Genomic DNA, 18,912 nt, shown 5'->3' with positions numbered 1-18,912 from the left:
ATGGCTCCCATTTTTATAGTCTTTGGTATGACTCGGCCGGGGTTTGAACTCACAACCTACCGATCTCAGGGCGGACACTCTAACCACTAGGCCAGTGTTTTTCAACCACTGTGCCGCGGCGTGAGATACAGTCTGGTGAGCCGTGGGAGATTATGTAATTTCACCTATTTGGATTAAAAATATTTTTTGACAACCAGTAATTATAATCTGCAAATTAGAGATGCGCGGATAGGCAATTATTTCATCCGCAACCGCATCACAAAAGTCGTCAACCATCCGCCATCCACCCGAACTAACATTTAATCAAAACCGCACCCGCCCGCCACCCGCCTGTTGTTATATATCTAATATAGACGATGCAAGGCATTAGTGAGGTTATAAAGCTTTTGCCTGTTAAAGAAAGACTGATCCAATGTAGCAGAGACATTCAATGCGTGCCACGCTGTCACGGCCCAGACGCACACCAGTGCGCAATCATCTGGGAGCCGCGCTGAGCGCACCTCCAAGCGCGCTCGCGCCACTCAAACTGCTGCAGGCAGCTGCGTTCTATCTTGTTTTAACATCCTGTGGCACTCTTCTGGGATCACGGCGGACGAAACTGCTCATGCTCAGGGTGTTTGTGGAGGTTCGGGGTTTTGCACAAATGTGATGCACCATGTTAGATGTCCCGGTTTTGTGACTGTCATAGACATAAACAGCGTCGCAGCTCTTGCAAATCACGTAGCCAGCATTACTATCATCCTGATTTACAACCTCATAAAAACGAGTCCACGCTGAACTTTTCTGGCCTTTTTTTCCCCTGGTCTTTAGTATTCCCTTTTTTAGTTTGTCGCGTACCACGTTTGCTGCCGGCGTTGCCATCTTTTTTTTTTTTTCTTCTTCTGTTGTGGCATATGCTGCAGGTGCCTGCTCGTTTTTCGTATGTGGGTAACAACATTTAACTATGTATATATATTTCCGAATTGGTTTAACTGCCACCCGCCTGAATCTATTTAAAATCTATTTTTTTTTTATTTCAACCGCCCGACCCGACCCCCGGATAAAATCTAATTTTTTTTTATTTCAACCGCCCGACCCGCGGATAATCCGCGGACTCCGCGGTTGTGTCCGCAAACCGCGCATCTCTACTGCAAATTATGTGGCGTTGTTGTGTGTCGGTGGTGTCCAGAGCTCGGCAGCGTAACCGTGTAATACTCTTCCATATCAGTAGGTGGCAGCCGGTAGCTAATTGCTTTGTAGATGTCGGAAACAGCGGGAGGCAGTGTGCAGGTAAAAAGGTGTCTAATGCTTAAACCAAAAATAAAGAAAAAGGTGAGTGCCCCTAAGAAAAGGTATTGAAGCTTAGGGAAGACCATGCAGAACAAAACTAAAACTGAACTGGCTACAAAGTAAACAAAAACAAAATGCTGGACGACAGCAAAGACTTACTGTGGAGCAAAGACAGCATCCACAAAGTACATCGGAACATGACATGACAATCAACAATGTCTCCACAAAGAAGGATGAAAATCACTTAAATAGTCTTGATTTCTAAAACAAAGTAGATGCGGGAAAATATCACTCAAAGGAAGACATGAAACTGCTACAGGAAAATACCAAAAAAAGAGAAAAAGCCACCAAAATAGGAGCGCAAGACATGAACTTAAACACTACACACAGGAAAACCGCAAAAAACTCCAAATAAGTCACGGCGTGATGTGACAGGTGGTGACAGTACACCTACTTTGAGACAAGAGCTATAGTGATGCATGCTTGGTTATGCTTTAAAGTCATATCCAACGACTTTTTACTGTCAACTGAGTTTCGTTTTTTAAATGATTTCTGCTGGCGGTGTGCCTCCGGATTCTTTCAATGAAAAAAAATGTGCCTCGGCTCAAAAAAGGTTGAAAAACACTGCACTAGGCCACTGAGTAAGTGGGATTTTTCCCTCTATAGTCGGAAATCATCTCCGTAAAAATACAACAATACAAATTCAGTTTGTCTTGGTTTTGTCCGACCTACGATGTGTGTTACAATCTTGATTCGTCTCTTTGCCAGACCTGCCGACAACAATACGGTTTTCCCGCAATGACTACGGTTTTTGACTACTCAGTGGCCTAGTGGTTAGAGTGTCCGCCCTGAGATGGGTAGGTTGTGAGTTCAAACCCTCGGCCGAGTCATACCAAAGACTATAAAAATGGGAGCCATTACCTCCCCGCTTGGCACTCAGCATCAAGGGTTGGAATTGGGGGTTAAATCACCAAAAATGATTCCCGGGCGCGGCCACCGCTGCCGCTCACTGCTCCCCTCACCTCCCAGGGGGTGATCAAGGGTGATGGGTCAAATGCAGAGAACAATTTTGCCACACCTAGTGCGTGTGTGTGACAATCATTGGTACTTTAACTTTTGATAATCCAGTGGTAAAAACTACGGTTTTTCATTAAAAATGATAGCGAAGCAACTCCACGGGCAGGGGACAAACTACACATCAATGATGATTGGTTGGTTTACGTATAAGAACATCCATGATTGGTTGGTTGTTTACTATGATGAGTCACCATTGGTTAAGATTAGGGCAAAACATTAGGGACAGGCCAATCAGAGGCAAGATAGGGCGGGTCATGGAAATAGGAAGTGACATCACAACAGACATCCCAGATGACGACGAGAGAGGGAATATAATATTCAAGCGGGCGATTTATTTATTGAAAAACTAGTGGATGATGGCAGAGGGATTCTCTTCCTTAGATGTTTCTTTTAGTGATGTAGACCACGTCCAGGAAACTCTACTACTACTTGGCCACATTTGGACGAATGTATGCGTCTGGATAAAACATTAATTTGACTTGTTTACCATGTAAGCACAAATCAAACCTGGAAGAGGTGGAATATACATTTAAGAACACATGATTGTGGCTAGGGATGAAGTCCGAAAACCGGTTCTCCCGATGCTTCGATAAGAAAAGAACCGATTCCATGGATTCAAATCCCTTTTTGAGAACCGGTTCCCGTTATCGAAGCCACTATACCGTATTTTCGCGACCATAGGGCGCACTGTATTAATAGCACCGCGTTAGTTATGGGTGCTATTTCTGTATTTAACGCATAATTAAGGGTAAGGGTATTTTGGGGCTTTAAAACATACGCTTTCTTAAAACATACGCTAGCATGCATGGACACTGTTTTAAAAAGGCAGCAGGAGCAAAGCTGAGTTCGGTTGTACTTTACAGGCTTTCTGCTCCCTGACCACCTGAGGGCACCACAGACTGTGGATGCTTTTAAAAAAGGTTTAAAAATCCTTCTTTTTTTTAAAAAAGCCTTTTTTTATATACCGTATTTTCCGCACTATAAGCCGCCCCGGGTTATTAGCCGCACCTTCAATGAATGGCATATTTCAAAACTTTGTTCACCTATAAGCCGCCCCGGGTTATAAGCCGCGCCTACGCTGCGCTAAAGGGAATGTCAAAAATACAGTCAGATAGGTCAGTCAAACTTTAATAATATATTACAAACCAGCGTTCTAACAACTCTGTTCACCCCCAAAATGTAATGTGCAAATGTGCAATCACAAAAATACTAACACTCAAATTAGTGCAGAGCAATAGCAACATCAATAACTCAACGTTGCTCGAACGTTAATGTCACACAACACACAAAATAAAGATTTAAAGCTCACTTTCTGAAATTATTCCTCATCCATAAATCCCTTGAATTCTTCTTCAGTGTCTGAATTAAAAAGTTGGGCGAATACGGCATCCAAAATGGCCGGCTCCGTCTCGTCGAAGTCATCAGAGTCAATGTTGCTGTTGTTGTCCAGCAGTTCCGTGAATCTTGCCTTCCGGAAAGCTCGGACCACAGTTGAGACCGATATATCCGCCCAGGCATTTACAATCCACTGGCAGATGTTGGCGTATGTCGTCCGGCGCTGTCTCCCTGTCTTAGTGGCGCAGGTCATCTTGTTGCTTCCTCTACCTACGCACCATTGATTCATTTATGTTCAATTCTCTCGCTGCTGCTCTATTTCCGTGTTCTACTGCGTGACTTATTGCCTTGAGTTTGAATTCTGCGTTGTACGCGTGTCTCTTAATAGGAGCCATTTTGTGGTCTTTACAGATGTAAACACACAAATGAAATGAAACGTAATATCCGCGCGCTTCTTCTTCTACGGGGGCGGGTGCTTACCTTGGCGGTTGCTTACCGTAGAAGAAGAAGCGCTTCCTCTTCTACGGGGAAAAAAGATGGCGGCTGTTTACCGTAGTTGCGAGACCTAAACTTTATGAAAATGAATCTTAATATTAATCCATATATAAAGCGCACCGGGTTATAAGCCGCACTGTCAGCTTTTGAGAAAATTTGTGGTTTTTAGGTGCGGCTAATAGTGCGGAAAATACGGTATATGCATACTAGTTCTAGCTATTAGGCTGTTCTACCGTATTTTTCGGCGTATAAGTCGCACCGGCCGAAAATGCAAAATAAAGAAGGAAAAAAACATATATAAGTCGCATTTTTTGGGGAAATGTATTTGATAAAAGCCAACACCAAGAATAAACATTTGAAAGGCAATTTAAAATAAATAAAGAATAGTGAACAACAGGCTGAATAAGCGTACGTTATATGAGGCATAAATAACCAACTGGTATGTTAACGTAACATATTATGGTAAGAGTCATTCAAATAACTATAACATATAGAACATGCTATACGTTTACCAAACAATCTGTCACTCCTAATTGCTAAATCCCATGAAATCTTATACGTCTAGTCTCTTACGGGAATGAGATCAATAATATTATTTGATATTTTACAGTAATGTGTTAATCATTTCACACATAAGTCGCTCTTGAGTATAAGTCGCACCCCCGGCCAAACTATGAAAAAAACTGCGACTTATAGTCCGAAAAATACGGTAGTTTTTATTTTTATTTTCTATTTTTATTATCTTTTTATTTTTTATTTTTTTAATACACTGTAGCACTTTGAGGTTGGTTACTCAATGTAAATTGTTTTTTACAAATAAAATCTATTATTATTATTATTAGGGATGTCCGATAATAGCTTTTTGCCGATATCCCGATATTGTCCAACTCTTTAATTACCGATACCGATATCAACCGATATATACAGTCGTGGAATGAACACATTATTATGCCTAATTTGGACAACCAGGTATGGTGAAGATAAGGTACTTTTTAAACAAATTAATAAAATAAGATAAATAAATTAAAAACATTTTCTTGAATAAAAAAGAAAGTAAAACAATATAAAAACAGTTACATAGAAACTAGTAATGAATGAAAATGAGTAAAATGAAGTGTTAAAGGTTAGTACTATTAGTGGACAATCATGTGTGCTTACGGACTGTATCCCTTGCAGACTGTATTGATATATATTGACCTATAATGTAGGAACCACAATATTAATAACAGAAAGAAACAACCCTTTTGTGTGAATGAGTGTAAATGGGAGAGGGAGGTTTTTTAATCACAAATGGCTATTCAGATGAAGGAAGTTAGCTAATAAAATAACTTGTCTGTTTGTACTATTTATGATTTTTGTATTTGGAGCAGTTAGAAGTGGAGAGGGAGTCCAAGAGACAGAAATTGGCGATAAAATCCAAGGCAGAATCCACTACAACAGAAACAAAAAGGAAAATGCAAGCTGCCCAGAAATATGCCAGGAAGGCTCATGTCAGAGCCATCAAAGCAAAAATGCCAAAGTAATGTGTAAGGTTGTAAATACTGTATAGAGTAGGCTAACCCATGTGGTTCCTGTGGATGTGAACACAAGTTGTAATTACTGTAGTGACTAAATAAAATAGTGACTGAAACAGACCTAGTGATTCATTTGGATGAATGGGTTATGCATTTATGTCAACTCTAATCATTTTTCAATTCATTAAACAATAAATATCTTTAAAGGGGAACATTATCACAATTTCAGAATTGTTAAAACCATTAAAAATCAGTTCCCAGTGGCTTATTACATTTTTCGAAGTTTTTTTCAAAATTTTACCCATCACGCAAAATCCCTAAAAAAACTTCAAAGTGCCTGATTTTAACCATCGTTATAAACACCCGTCCATTTTCCTGTGACGTCACATAGTGAAGCCAACACAAACAAACATGGCGGAAAGAACAGCAAGCTATAGCGACATTAGCTCGGATTCAGACTCGGATTTCAGCGGCTTAAGCGATTCAACAGATTACGCATGTATTGAAACGGATGGTTGTAGTGTGGAGGCAGGTAGCGAAAACGAAATTGAAGAAGAAACTGAAGCTATTGAGCCGTATCGGTTTGAACCGTATGCAAGCGAAACTGACACGACAGCCAGCGACACGGGAGAAAGCGAGGACGAATTCGGCGATCGCCTTCTAACCAACGATTGGTATGTGTTTGTTTGGCATTAAAGGAAACTAACAACTATGAACTAGGTCAGGGGTCGGCAACCCGCGGCTCCGGAGCCGCATGCGGCTCTTTGATCACTCTGATGCGGCTCAGCAGCTTACTTGCTGAACCCCCCAATTTTCCCGTGAGACTTCCGGATTTCAGTGCCTCTCGCAGAAAACTCCCGGGATTAATATTCACCGATTTTCACCCTTACGGCTATAATAAGGGCGTGCCATGATGGTACAACATTTGGCGTCCTCTACAATCTGTATTAACAGCGTGCCAGCCCAACACTTGTTATACAATATACATCTTCTGCATGCACACGTACGTGACAGCAAGGCATACTTGATCAACAGCCACACAGGTTACACTGACGGTGGTCATATAAAACAACTTTAACACTCTTACTAATAATGCGCCACACTTTGAACCAAAACCAAACAAGAATGACAAACACATTTCGGGAGAACATATGCACCTTAACACAACAGAACAAACACCCAGAATCCCATGCAGCCCTGACTCTTCCGGGCTACATTATACACCCCTGCTACCACCAAACCCCGCCCCCACCCCAACCCTGCTCCCTCACACATCAACCCCCCCCCGCCCCTCCGCCCTCTCTGTGCGTCGGTTGAGGTGGGCGGGGTTTGGTAGCGGGGGAGGAGGTGTATAATGTATCCCGGAAGAGTTAGGGCTGCATGGGATTCTGGGTATTTGTCCTGTTGTGTTTATGTTGTGTTACGGTGCAGATGTTCTCCCGAAATTTGTTTGTCATTCTTGTTTGGTGTGGGTTCACAGTGTGGTGCATTATTAGTAAGAGTGTTAAAGTTTTTTGTTGTTTTTTATACCGCCACCGTCAGTGTGACCTGTGTGGTTGTTGACCAAGTATGCCTTGCTGTCACCTATGTGAGCAAGCGGAAGCCCCATACAACGTGTGGCTGATCAGGCACGCTGACTATAGTGGGTGCTATATGCTGTACTATCACGCCACGCATGACGCTGACAAGCGCCATCGATATAAAACCCGCCAGTTTTCAAATTCCACATAAAGGTGTGGGCAGCGTGTCTGAGACCCCTGGTTATTAGCACAAAGCAAAAAAAAAACTTTGTATGCAGTGTTATTTCATTTAAAATTTCAAAAAAAAATTGCGGCTCCCATTGTTTTCTATAATTTGTGAAACTGGTCAAAATGGCTCTTTGACTGGTAAAGGTTGCCGACCCCTGAAATAGATTTACAGCATATGAAATACATTTGGCAACAACATGCACTTTGAGAGTGCAGACAGCCCAATTTTCATCAATTAATATATTCTGTAGACATACCCTCATCCGCGCTCTTTTCCTGAAAGCTGATCTGTCCAGTTTTGGAGTTGAAGTCAGCAGGCCAGGGAAGCTAGGGTCGATATTCTTCTCTTGATCAGCTTCGGTGGCATAAGGGACGGTGTGAGCCAAGACATCCAGGGGGTTTAGCTCGCTCGTCTGCGGGAACAAACTGCCACCATTGCTCGCCGTGCTACCGAGGTCCTTTGTCCCTGAATTGCTCACACACTCCGGCAGATTCAATGGGGATCTGGCGGCAGATTTCTTTGACTTTATGGTTGGAAATGCATCTGCTTTGAGTGTCGCAGGATATCCACACATTCTTGCCATCTCTGTCGTAGCATAGCTTTCGTCGGTAAAGTGTGCGGAACAAACGTCCAATTTCTTGCCACTTTGGCATCTTTGGGCCACTGGTGCAACTTGAATCCGTCCCTGTTGGTGTTGTTACACCCTCCGACAACACACCGACGAGGCATGATGTCTCCAAGGTACGGAAAACAGTCGAAAAAACGGAAAATAACAGAGCTGATTTGACTGGGTGTTTGAGAAAATGGCGTTGTGACGTCATCGCTCCGAAAGCGAATAATAGAAAGGCGTTTAATTTGCCAAAATTCACCCATTTAGAGTTCGGAAATGGGTTAAAAAAATAAATAGTCTTTTTTCTGCAACATGAAGGTATATATTGATGCTTACATAGGTCTGGTGATAATGTTCCCCTTTAAATGCTGCTTTTTGTTGTTTATGTTCAATTGCTGAACAACCAGGTAACCCTCCTTGTCCTTCCACCAGACCCCTGGCTCGTTTTCAGTCTTTTTCATGAGGTTCAAATCACATGCCTGCGACCAGCACATTCACTGCTCTCCTCTCTCGTCTCTGTGCCCTCCCAAGTAGCGAGCGGGTCCTCGTCCACAAACGGCTCGGGGCCCTACCAGAACCACTCGGCGTCCCTGACTCAGGCCGGCGGACTCGCCTCCGCCGCCTCTCAGGCGCAGAAGTCCAAGGGCATGTTTACCGACGACCTGCACCAGCAGCTGGACAACTTTGCCAAAGACGCCAAGAGGGGCCCTAAAACGGGGGCACAATCCGCTCTGGGACATGATGTAAGCTTGGTTACCTTTTTGAAAGATGTCTAACACCGTCACGGCATACGTCCACTTTCATGCTCGTTGATGTCCCCGTGGTCTAGGGTTGTACGGTATACCAGTACTGATAAAGTATCGCCATACTATTTGATTGAAAGTACCGGTACCGTTCTTTCCTCTGAATGCCGCTGCGTGGCGGTGACTACAGAGCGAGGTGCATGATGTTGAGTGTGTCAACACTAGGGTTGCAAAGGGGTGGAAAGTTTCCCGGAAATTTCCGGAAACTTTCCGGAAAATTTTCGGAAAATTTTCGGAACATTTCCGGAAACTTTCCGGAAAATTTCCGAAAATTTTCCGGAAAATTTCCGAAAATTTTCCGGAAATTTTCCGGAAAGTTTCCGAAAAGTTTCCGGAAATTTACCACGGGAAGTTAAGCTCGAAATTTCTCACACATCTAAGTGTGCTCTACAAAAAACACAAATTAAACCCAGTTTGTGTGAGAAATTTCGAGCTTAACTTCCCGTGGTAAATTTCCGGAAAGTTTCCGAAAATTTTCGGAAACTTTCCCGATAATTTTCGGAACATTTTCGGAAACTTTCCGGAAAATTTTCGGAACATTTTCGGAAACTTTCCGGAAACTTTTCGGAAATTTACCACGGGAAGTTAAGCTCGAAATTTCTCACATCTAAGTGTGCTCTACAAAAAACACAAATTAAACCCAGTTTGTGTGAGAAATTTCGAGCTTAACTTCCCGTGGTAAATTTCCGGAAAGTTTCCGAAAATTTTCGGAAACTATCCGGAAATTTTTCGGAAAATTTTCGGAAACTTTGCGGAAAATTTTCGGAAACTTTGCGGAAAATTTTCGGAAACTTTCCGGAAATTTACCACGGGAAGTTAAGCTCGAAATTTCTCACACATCTAAGTGTGCTCTACAAAAAACACAAATTAAACCCAGTTTTACACTCAAAGTCAGACTGACTTGAAATTTCTCACACATCTAAACATGCTGTACAAAAAACACTAAACCCAGTTTTACCCTAAACGTCAGACTGACTTGAAATTTCTCACACATCTAAGCATGCTCTACAAAAACACTATGGTATTATTTTTTTATTTTTTTTGTCATAAAGAAATACAATCAAGTGTGCTTACGGACTGTATTGGTATATATTGATATATAATGTATATATTGTGTTTTTTATGTTGATTTAATTAAAAAAATAAAATAAAATAAAAATTAAATTAATTTCTTGTGCGGCCCGGTACCGGTTGGGGACCACTGCTTTAAGACATGGCTAGTTAGCTAGCGGCTAACGTCCATCCACAGTGTTTTAGCTACTTATAAATCACTAACCCTCGCCTCCATGGCGACAAATAAAGTAAGTTTCTTACAAATACCATTATCACTGGAGGACCAGGAATATCTAAACATGCTTCACTACACACCGTAGGAGGATACAATAGCTCACCGCCGTCACAATGTAAACAAATGCCATGGGTGGCTCTACACCTGACATCCACTGTAATGATACCAAGTACAAGAGCGTATCTAGTCGATACTACTATGATTACATCGATATTTTTTATCGTCACAAAAGCTTTTTTCCTTTTTTAAAAATTCATAATATGTTTATAAAGTCAGTAAATACGTCCCTGGACACATGAGGACTTTGAATATGACCAATGTATGATCCTGTAACTACTTGGTATCACATCCATACCTAAATGTGTGGTATCATCCAAAACTAATGTCAAGTATCAAAGAAGAGAAGAATAAGTGATTATTACATTTGAACAGAAGTGTAGATAGAACATGTTTAAACAGAAAATAAGCAGATATTAACAGTAAATGAACAAGTGGATCAATTTTTACAGTTTGTCCTTTATAATGTGTACAAAATAATAGGTGTATAAATGACACAATATGTTACTATTTGGGAGTCTTTGTTTACTTACTACTAAAAGACAAGTTGTCTAGTATGTTCAACTATTTTATTTAAGGCCTAAATGACAATAATAAACATGTTTCATGTACACTTAACATTTTTTGTTCAAATAATGACATTTATTTAAAAACGTATGGAAATACATTTTGGTACTGGTACCAAAATATGGGTATGAGTACAACTCTAATGCACACAATTTCCAGAACTGAATGATGGCTATGAGTTGTCATGGGAACTAAAACAATTTGTCACCACAGATCATCCCGCCCGCCAACATGGGCCGCAAGTTCTCCGCCCCCGGCTACCTCTGCCCGCCACTCCCCACCACCTGCACCACCACCACCACCACCAGCAGCACCAGCACCACCACCCCCACCACGGCGCACCCCGCCAACAACCCTTCCTCCGGCCCCCGCAAGGGCTCCCTGGGCCCGGTGGGCCAGGGATTCGGCTACGCCGCCGCCGCCTCCTTCGGCGCCCCTCAGTGGGCGGGACCCACAGCCACCTGCCAGGTGGGCCTGCTCAACCCCGGCCCGCCGCTCACGCAGTACCAGCCGTCTATGACCGCCGCCGTGCACCCGGGCTACCACCTGGGGACCGCACAGGCCGCCCAGAAGTCCGTCAACCCAGGGGGGTCCAACCTGAGGCCCACGTAGCCCAGACCCACAGGGGGGGGGGGGCAGGAAGCACACACCTTTTAACTTTGATTTCATCTTTATTGTTATTATTTCTACATGTTGTCCCGTGCACCTTCAGGGCAGATGTGAAGTCTGCCAGGGGGCCCGTCAAGAGGGAGCGTGCAATACACGGGGGGGTCCTCATTCCAAGCCAGACCGGTGGAGGGGGGGGGTGGCCAGTAAGTCGCGTGGTGTCAGAGGAAGTGCGTCGAGGGAGGGAGAGAAGGAAGACTCGGTACGTTGGACAGGAATGCAATAATTGAGAGAGAGAAGCAACTGCCCCTTTTTTTTGTACCTGTGGCCTTATTCCCTGTACATACATATTTATGTCACTCTGGTGTTGAGCACCATTCTTCTTAAAGGACTCGAGGAAGGGGAACTACGAAAAGTCTCCATTGAGAGGTGTTCCACAGGGCTCTTTCTGCAGGCCCTGCCCAAACATGCTTGAGATGTAGGCCTCGTGTGATTGGACGCCCCCCCCTTCCACCATTTTCCGTCACATTAGTGGGGTCCTCCTTTTTGTTTTTTTTGTACGCATCTATTTAATAAAGAAAAGCAGTTCTTTATGGACCTTATTCAGCCATCAGATGTTGATGTTGTCTCACTGTAATTACTATTAAAGGTTGTTAAACAACACGTAGTTTAAAAAGTGCAATTGCAGGGTGGCGGTCTGTTCTCTTCACTTCATTGTGCGTAGTTTTCACGTGACGAGCACTCTCGGAACACTCGAGTGCCTTGCATCCTCACTGATGACAAGTCCGCTCCCCCCCCGCCTCACAATGTGAACAAGTCAGCACCTTCGTCCTTCTATTCGGCCCGCAGTCCTTTTTCCTTTCTGCGCTTTTTCTCACAAAGCCGCGTCACGGATGGCGCCTGGTTTGGATGACGAGTTAAAAAAAAACAAAAAAAACTTCTCTAGAGAAAAAAATGGAGTTCCTGCAATGCAGAATATGCAAAGTTTTATAGGGTTGAAGGAGTGGTCAGTCGGCATGATGAGGGTTACCAATTATTTGTTTGCCATCACTCCCCCCCCCCAAGTCTATTTCCTGCATGCCCAGACCTGGTCGGCCACTGTACAGCACACTTTAAACCAGCCGCCACGTCACCGTGCCCATCTTATTGACTTCCTGTGATCTCAGTGTCTGCTTTTTTGTCTACGTTTTTCACATTGTACAAAATGTAAAAACAAATTAAAAAAATATCAATTGAATTGCCCAACTTGTCTCGTTTATTGTTGTTAGGAGAAGAGAAAACTTGTTTGTCGTACTGAAGATGTGCCATCTCCTCTCTGACACGTGGTGGCGCCGTCATTGGAGACAGTTTTAGCCTCAAAGACTGACTTGAAATTTCTCACACATCTAAAAGTGCGCTACTAAAAACACTAAGCCCAGTTTTACCCTAAAAGTCAGACTGACTTGTAATTTCTCACACATCCAAAGGTGCTCTACAAAAACACTAATTAAACCCATTTGTACTCTAAAAGTGGGACTGACTTGTAATTTCTCACACATCAAGTGTGTTTTACAAAAAAACAACCCAGTTTTAACCTAAAAGTCAGACTGACTTGTAATTTCTCACACATCTAAGTGTGCTTTACAAAAAACAACTCTGATTTTTAGCCTAAAAGTCAAATTGACTTGTATTTTCTCACACATCTAAGTGTGCTTTACAAGAAACACTAAACCCAGATTGCCTTGTAATTTCTCATAGTCATTCACATCGACGTCCCACTGGGTTGTGAGTTTTTCCTTGCCCTTATGTGGGCTCTGTACCGAGGATGTCGTTGTTGGCTATATAAATAAACATTGATTGATTGACACATCTAAACATGCTTTACAAAAAACCTGATTAAACCCAGTTTTAGCCTAATAGACGGACTTGAAATTTCTCACATCTAAGTGTGCATTACAAAAAAAACATTAATTAAACCCAGTTTTACCCTAAAAGTCAGACTGACTTGTAATTTCTCACACATCCAAAGGTGCTCTACAAGAGGTGGCAACTTGTCCAGGGTGTACCCCGCCTTCCGCCCGATTGTAGCTGAGATAGGCTCCAGCGCCCCCTGCGACCCCAAAAGGGAATAAGCGGTAGAAAATGGATGGATGGATGGATGTACTCTAAAAGTGAGACTGTAATTTCTCACACATCTAAGTGTGTTTTACAAAAAAAACACTAAACCCAGTTGTAGCCTACAAGTCAGACTGACTTGTAATTTCTCACACATCTAAGTGCTTTACAAAAAAACACAACTCTGTTTTAGCCTAAAGTCAGATTGACTTGTAATTTCTCACACAACTAAACATGCTTTACAAAAAAACACTAATTAAACCCAGTTTTAGCCTAAAAGTCAGACTGCCTTGTAATTTCTCACACATCTAAACATGCTTTACAAAAAACACTAATTAAACCCAGTTTTAGCCTAAAAGTCAGATTGACTTGAAATTTCTCACACACCTAAGTACGCTTTACAACAAACCTAATTAAACCCAGTTGTACCCTAAACGTCAGACTGACTTGAAATTTCTCACACATCTAAGCGTGCTCTACAAAAAACACTAATTAAACCCAGTTTTACCCTAAAAGTCAGACTGACTTGTAATTTCTCACACATCCAAAGGTGCTCTACAAAAACACTAATTAAACCCATTTGTACTCTAAAAGTGAGACTGACTTGTAATTTCTCACACATCTAAGTGTGTTTTACAAAAAAACACTGAACCCAGTTGTAGCCTAAAAGTCAGACTGACTTGTAATTTCTCACACATCTAAGTGTGCTTTACAAAGAAACACAACTCTGTTTTAGCCTAAAAGTCAGATTGACTTGTAATTTTTCACACATTTAAGTGTGCTTTACAAAAAACACTAAACCCAGATTTACCTTAAAAGTCAGACTGCCTTGTAATTTCTCACACATCTAAACATGCTTTACAAAAAACACTAATTAAACCCAGTTTTAGCCTAAAAGTCAGATTGACTTGAAATTTCTCACACACCTAAGTACGCTTTACAACAAACCTAATTAAACCCAGTTTCAGCCTAAAAGTCAGACTGACTTGAAATCTCTCACACATCTAAGCGTGTTCTACAAAAAACACTAAAGCCAGTATTAGCTTTAAAGTCAGACTGCCTTGTAATTTCTCACACATCTAAACATGCTCTCCAAAAAACACTAATTAAACCCCGTTTTAGCCTAAAAGTCAGACTGACTTGAAATTTCTCACACATCTAAGCGTGTTCTACAAAAAACACTAAAGCCAGTATTAGCTTTAAAGTCAGACTGCCTTGTAATTTCTCACACATCTAAACATGCTCTCCAAAAAACACTAATTAAACCCCGTTTTAGCCTAAAAGTCAGACTGCCTTGTAATTTCTCACACATCTAAACATGCTCTACAAAAAACACTAATTAAACCCAGTTTTAGCCTAAAAGTCAGATTGACTTGAAATTTCTCACATATCTAAGCATGTTCTACAAAAACTCTAATTAAACCCATTTGTACTCTAAACGTCAGACTGACTTGTAATTTCTCACACATGTAAACATACTTTACAAAGAACCTAATTAAATCCAGTTTACCTTACAAGTCAGATTGACTTGAAATTTCTCACACATCTAAACATGCTCTACAAAAATATTAAACCCAGTTTTAACCTGAAAGTCTGACTGACTTGAAATTTCTCACACAACTAAGTGTGCTCTACAAAAAATACTAATTAAACCAGTTTTACCCTCAGTCAGATTGACTTGTAATTTCTCACACATCTAAACATGCTCTACAAAAAACACTAATTAAACCCAGTTTTACCCTCAAAGTCAGACTGACTTGAAATTTCTCACACATCTAAACATGCTCTACAAAAAACACTAATTAAACCCAGTTTTACCCTCAAAGTCAGACTGACTTGAAATTTCTCACACATCTAAACATGCTCTACAAAAAACCCTAATAAACCCAGTTTTACCCTAAAAGTCAGACTGACTTGAAACTTCTCACATATCTAAGTGTGCATTACAAAAAAAACACAAATTAAACCCAGTTTTAGCCTTAAAAGTCAGACTGACTTGAAATTTCTCACACATCTAAGTACGCTTTACAACAAACCTAATTAAACCCAGTTTCAGCCTAAAAGTCAGACTGACTTGAAATTTCTCACACATCTAAACATGCTCTACAAAAAACACTAATTAAACCCAGTTTTAGCCTAAAAGTCAGACCAACTTGAAATTTCTCACACATCTAAACATGCTCTACAAAAACATTAAATCCAGTTTTAGCCTAAAAGTCAGACTGACTTGAAATTTCTCAAACATCTAAGTGTGCTCTACAAAGACACTAAATAAACCCAGTTTCACCCTCAGTCAGATTGACTTGAAATTTCTCACACATCTAAGTACGCTTTACAACAAACCTAATTAAACCCAGTTTCAGCCTAAAAGTCAGACTGACTTGAAATTTCTCACACATCTAAACATGCTCTACAAAAAACACTAATTAAACCCAGTTTTAGCCTAAAAGTCAGACCAACTTGAAATTTCTCACACATCTAAACATGCTCTACAAAAACATTAAATCCAGTTTTAGCCTAAAAGTCAGACTGACTTGAAATTTCTCAAACATCTAAGTGTGCTCTACAAAGACACTAAATAAACCCAGTTTCACCCTCAGTCAGATTGACTTGAAATTTCTCACACATCTAAGCGTGCTCTTCAAAAAACACTAATTAAACCCAGTTTTACCCTCAAAGTCAGACTGACTTGAAATTTCTCACACATCTAAGCGTGTTCTACAAAAAACACTAAAGCCAGTATTAGCTTTAAAGTCAGATTGACTTGAAATTTCTCACATATCTAAGTGTGCATTACAAAAAAACATTAATTATACCCAGGTTTAGCCTTAAAAGTCAGACTGACTTGAAATTTCTCACACACCTAAGTACACTTTACAAAAAACACTAATTAAACCCAGTTTCAGCCTAAAGGTCAGACTGACTTGACATTTCTCACACATCTAAGTGTGCTCTACAAAAACATTAAACCCAGTTTTAGCCTAAAAGTCAGACTGACTTGAAATTTCTCACACATCTAAGTGTGCTCTACAAAAAACACTAAAGCCAGTATTAGCTTTAAAGTCAGACTGACTTGACATTTCTCACACATCTAAGTGTGCTCTACAAAAACATTAAACCCAGTTTTAGCCTAAAAGTCAGACTGACTTGAAATTTCTCACACATCTAAGCGTGTTCTACAAAAAACACTAAAGCCAGTATTAGCTTTAAAGTCAGATTGACTTGAAATTTCTCACACATCTAAACATGCTCTACAAAAAAAACCTTAATCAAACCCAGTTTTACCCTAAGTCAGAGTGACTTGAAATTTCTCACACATCTAAACATGCTTTACAAAAAAACACTAATTAAACCCAGTTTTAGCCTAAAAGTCAGACTGACTTGAAATTTCTCACATATCTAAGTGTGCATTACAAAAAAACATTAATTAAACCCAGGTTTAGCCTTCAAAGTCAGACTGACTTGAAATTTCTCACACATCTAAGCGTGTTCTACAAAAAACACTAAAGCCAGTATTAGCTTTAAAGTCAGACTGACTTGAAATTTCTCACACATCTAAACATGCTCTACAAAAAAACACTAAACCCAGTTTTACCCTAAAAGTCAGACTGACTTGTAATTTCTCACACATCTAAGCATGTTCTACAAAAACTCTAATTAAACCCATTTGTACTCTAAACGTCAGACTGACTTGTAATTTCTCACACATGTAAACATACTTTACAAAAAAACACTAAACCCAGTTTTACCCTAAAAGTCAGACTGACTTGTAATTTCTCACACATCTAAGCATGTTCTACAAAAACTCTAATTAAACCCATTTGTACTCTAAACGTCAGACTGACTTGTAATTTCTCACACATGTAAACATACTTTACAAAAAACCTAATTAAATCCAGTTTACCTTACAAGTCAGATTGACTTGAAATTTCTCACACATCTAAACATGCTGTACAAAAAAACACTAAACCCAGTTTTACCCTAAAAGTCAGACTGACTTGTAATTTCTCACACATCTAAGCATGTTCTACAAAAACTCTAATTAAACCCATTTGTACTCTAAACGTCAGACTGACTTGTAATTTCTCACACATGTAAACATACTTTACAAAAAAACACTAAACCCAGTTTTACCCTAAAAGTCAGACTGACTTGTAATTTCTCACACATCTAAGCATGTTCTACAAAAACTCTAATTAAACCCATTTGTACTCTAAACGTCAGACTGACTTGTAATTTCTCACACATGTAAACATACTTTACAAAAAACCTAATTAAATCCAGTTTACCTTACAAGTCAGATTGACTTGAAATTTCTCACACATCTAAACATGCTGTACAAAAAAACACTAAACCCAGTTTTACCCTAAAAGTCAGACTGACTTGTAATTTCTCACACATCTAAGCATGTTCTACAAAAACTCTAATTAAACCCATTTGTACTCTAAACGTCAGACTGACTTGTAATTTCTCACACATGTAAACATACTTTACAAAGAACCTAATTAAATCCAGTTTACCTTACAAGTCAGATTGACTTGAAATTTCTCACACATCTAAACATGCTCTACAAAAAACCCTAATAAACCCAGTTTTACCCTCAAAGTCAGACTGACTTGAAACTTCTCACATATCTAAGTGTGCATTATAAAAAAAACACAAATTAAACCCAGTTTTAGCCTTAAAAGTCAGACTGACTTGAAATTTCTCACACACCTAAGTACGCTTTACAACAAACCTAATTAAACCCAGTTTCAGCCTAAAAGTCAGACTGACTTGAAATTTCTCACACATCTAAACATGCTCTACAAAAAACACTAATTAAACCCAGTTTTAGCCTAAAAGTCAGACCAACTTGAAATTTCTCATACATCTAAACATGCTCTACAAAAACATTAAACCCAGTTTTAGCCTAAAAGTCAGACTGACTTGACATTTCTCAAACATCTAAGTGTGCTCTACAAAGACACTAAATAAACCCAGTTTCACCCTCAGTCAGATTGACTTGAAATTTCTCACACATCTAAGCGTGCTCTTCAAAAAACACTAATTAAACCCAGTTTTACCCTCAAAGTCAGACTGACTTGAAATTTCTCACACATCTAAGCGTGTTCTACAAAAAACACTAAAGCCAGTATTAGCTTTAAAGTCAGACTGACTTGAAATTTCTCACACATCTAAACATGCTCTACAAAAAACCCTAATCAAACCCAGTTTTACCCTAAGTCAGACTAACTTGAAATTTCTCACACATCTAAACATGCTTTACAAAAAACACAAATTAAACCCAGTTTTACCCTCAAAATCCGACTGACTTGAAATTTCTCACACATCCAAAGGTGCTCTACAAAAACTCTAATTAAACCCATTTGTACTCTAAAAGTCTGACTGACTGGAAATTTCTCACACAACCAAGTGTGCTCTACAAAAAACACTAATTAAATCCAG

General features: G+C 40.2%; 1 protein-coding gene across 4 annotated transcripts in view; it reads left to right on the top strand.

Annotated features, from left to right (window-relative positions):
* Positions 1–12,615, top strand: part of wnk1a (WNK lysine deficient protein kinase 1a) — a 109,234-nt gene extending 96,619 nt beyond the window's left edge. For 3 of the 4 annotated variants that reach the window (XM_061924542.2, XM_061924539.2, XM_061924540.1), the window contains 2 exons: positions 8,581–8,792; positions 10,978–12,615. In XM_061924542.2, the coding sequence (XP_061780526.1) occupies positions 8,581–8,792; positions 10,978–11,376 (611 nt within the window). In that variant the 3' untranslated portion in view covers positions 11,377–12,615. The remainder of the gene's footprint in view (positions 1–8,580; positions 8,793–10,977) is intronic. The other variant, XM_061924541.2, reaches the window with a different exon arrangement.
* The last annotated feature ends 6,297 nt before the right edge of the window (positions 12,616–18,912 follow it).

Source organism: Nerophis lumbriciformis, linkage group LG29, assembly GCF_033978685.3.
Source record: "Nerophis lumbriciformis linkage group LG29, RoL_Nlum_v2.1, whole genome shotgun sequence".
NCBI classification, from domain to species: Eukaryota; Metazoa; Chordata; class Actinopteri; order Syngnathiformes; family Syngnathidae; genus Nerophis; species Nerophis lumbriciformis.
Note: the sequence above shows the minus strand (reverse complement) of the source record. Positions and strands in the feature narration are given on the sequence as shown.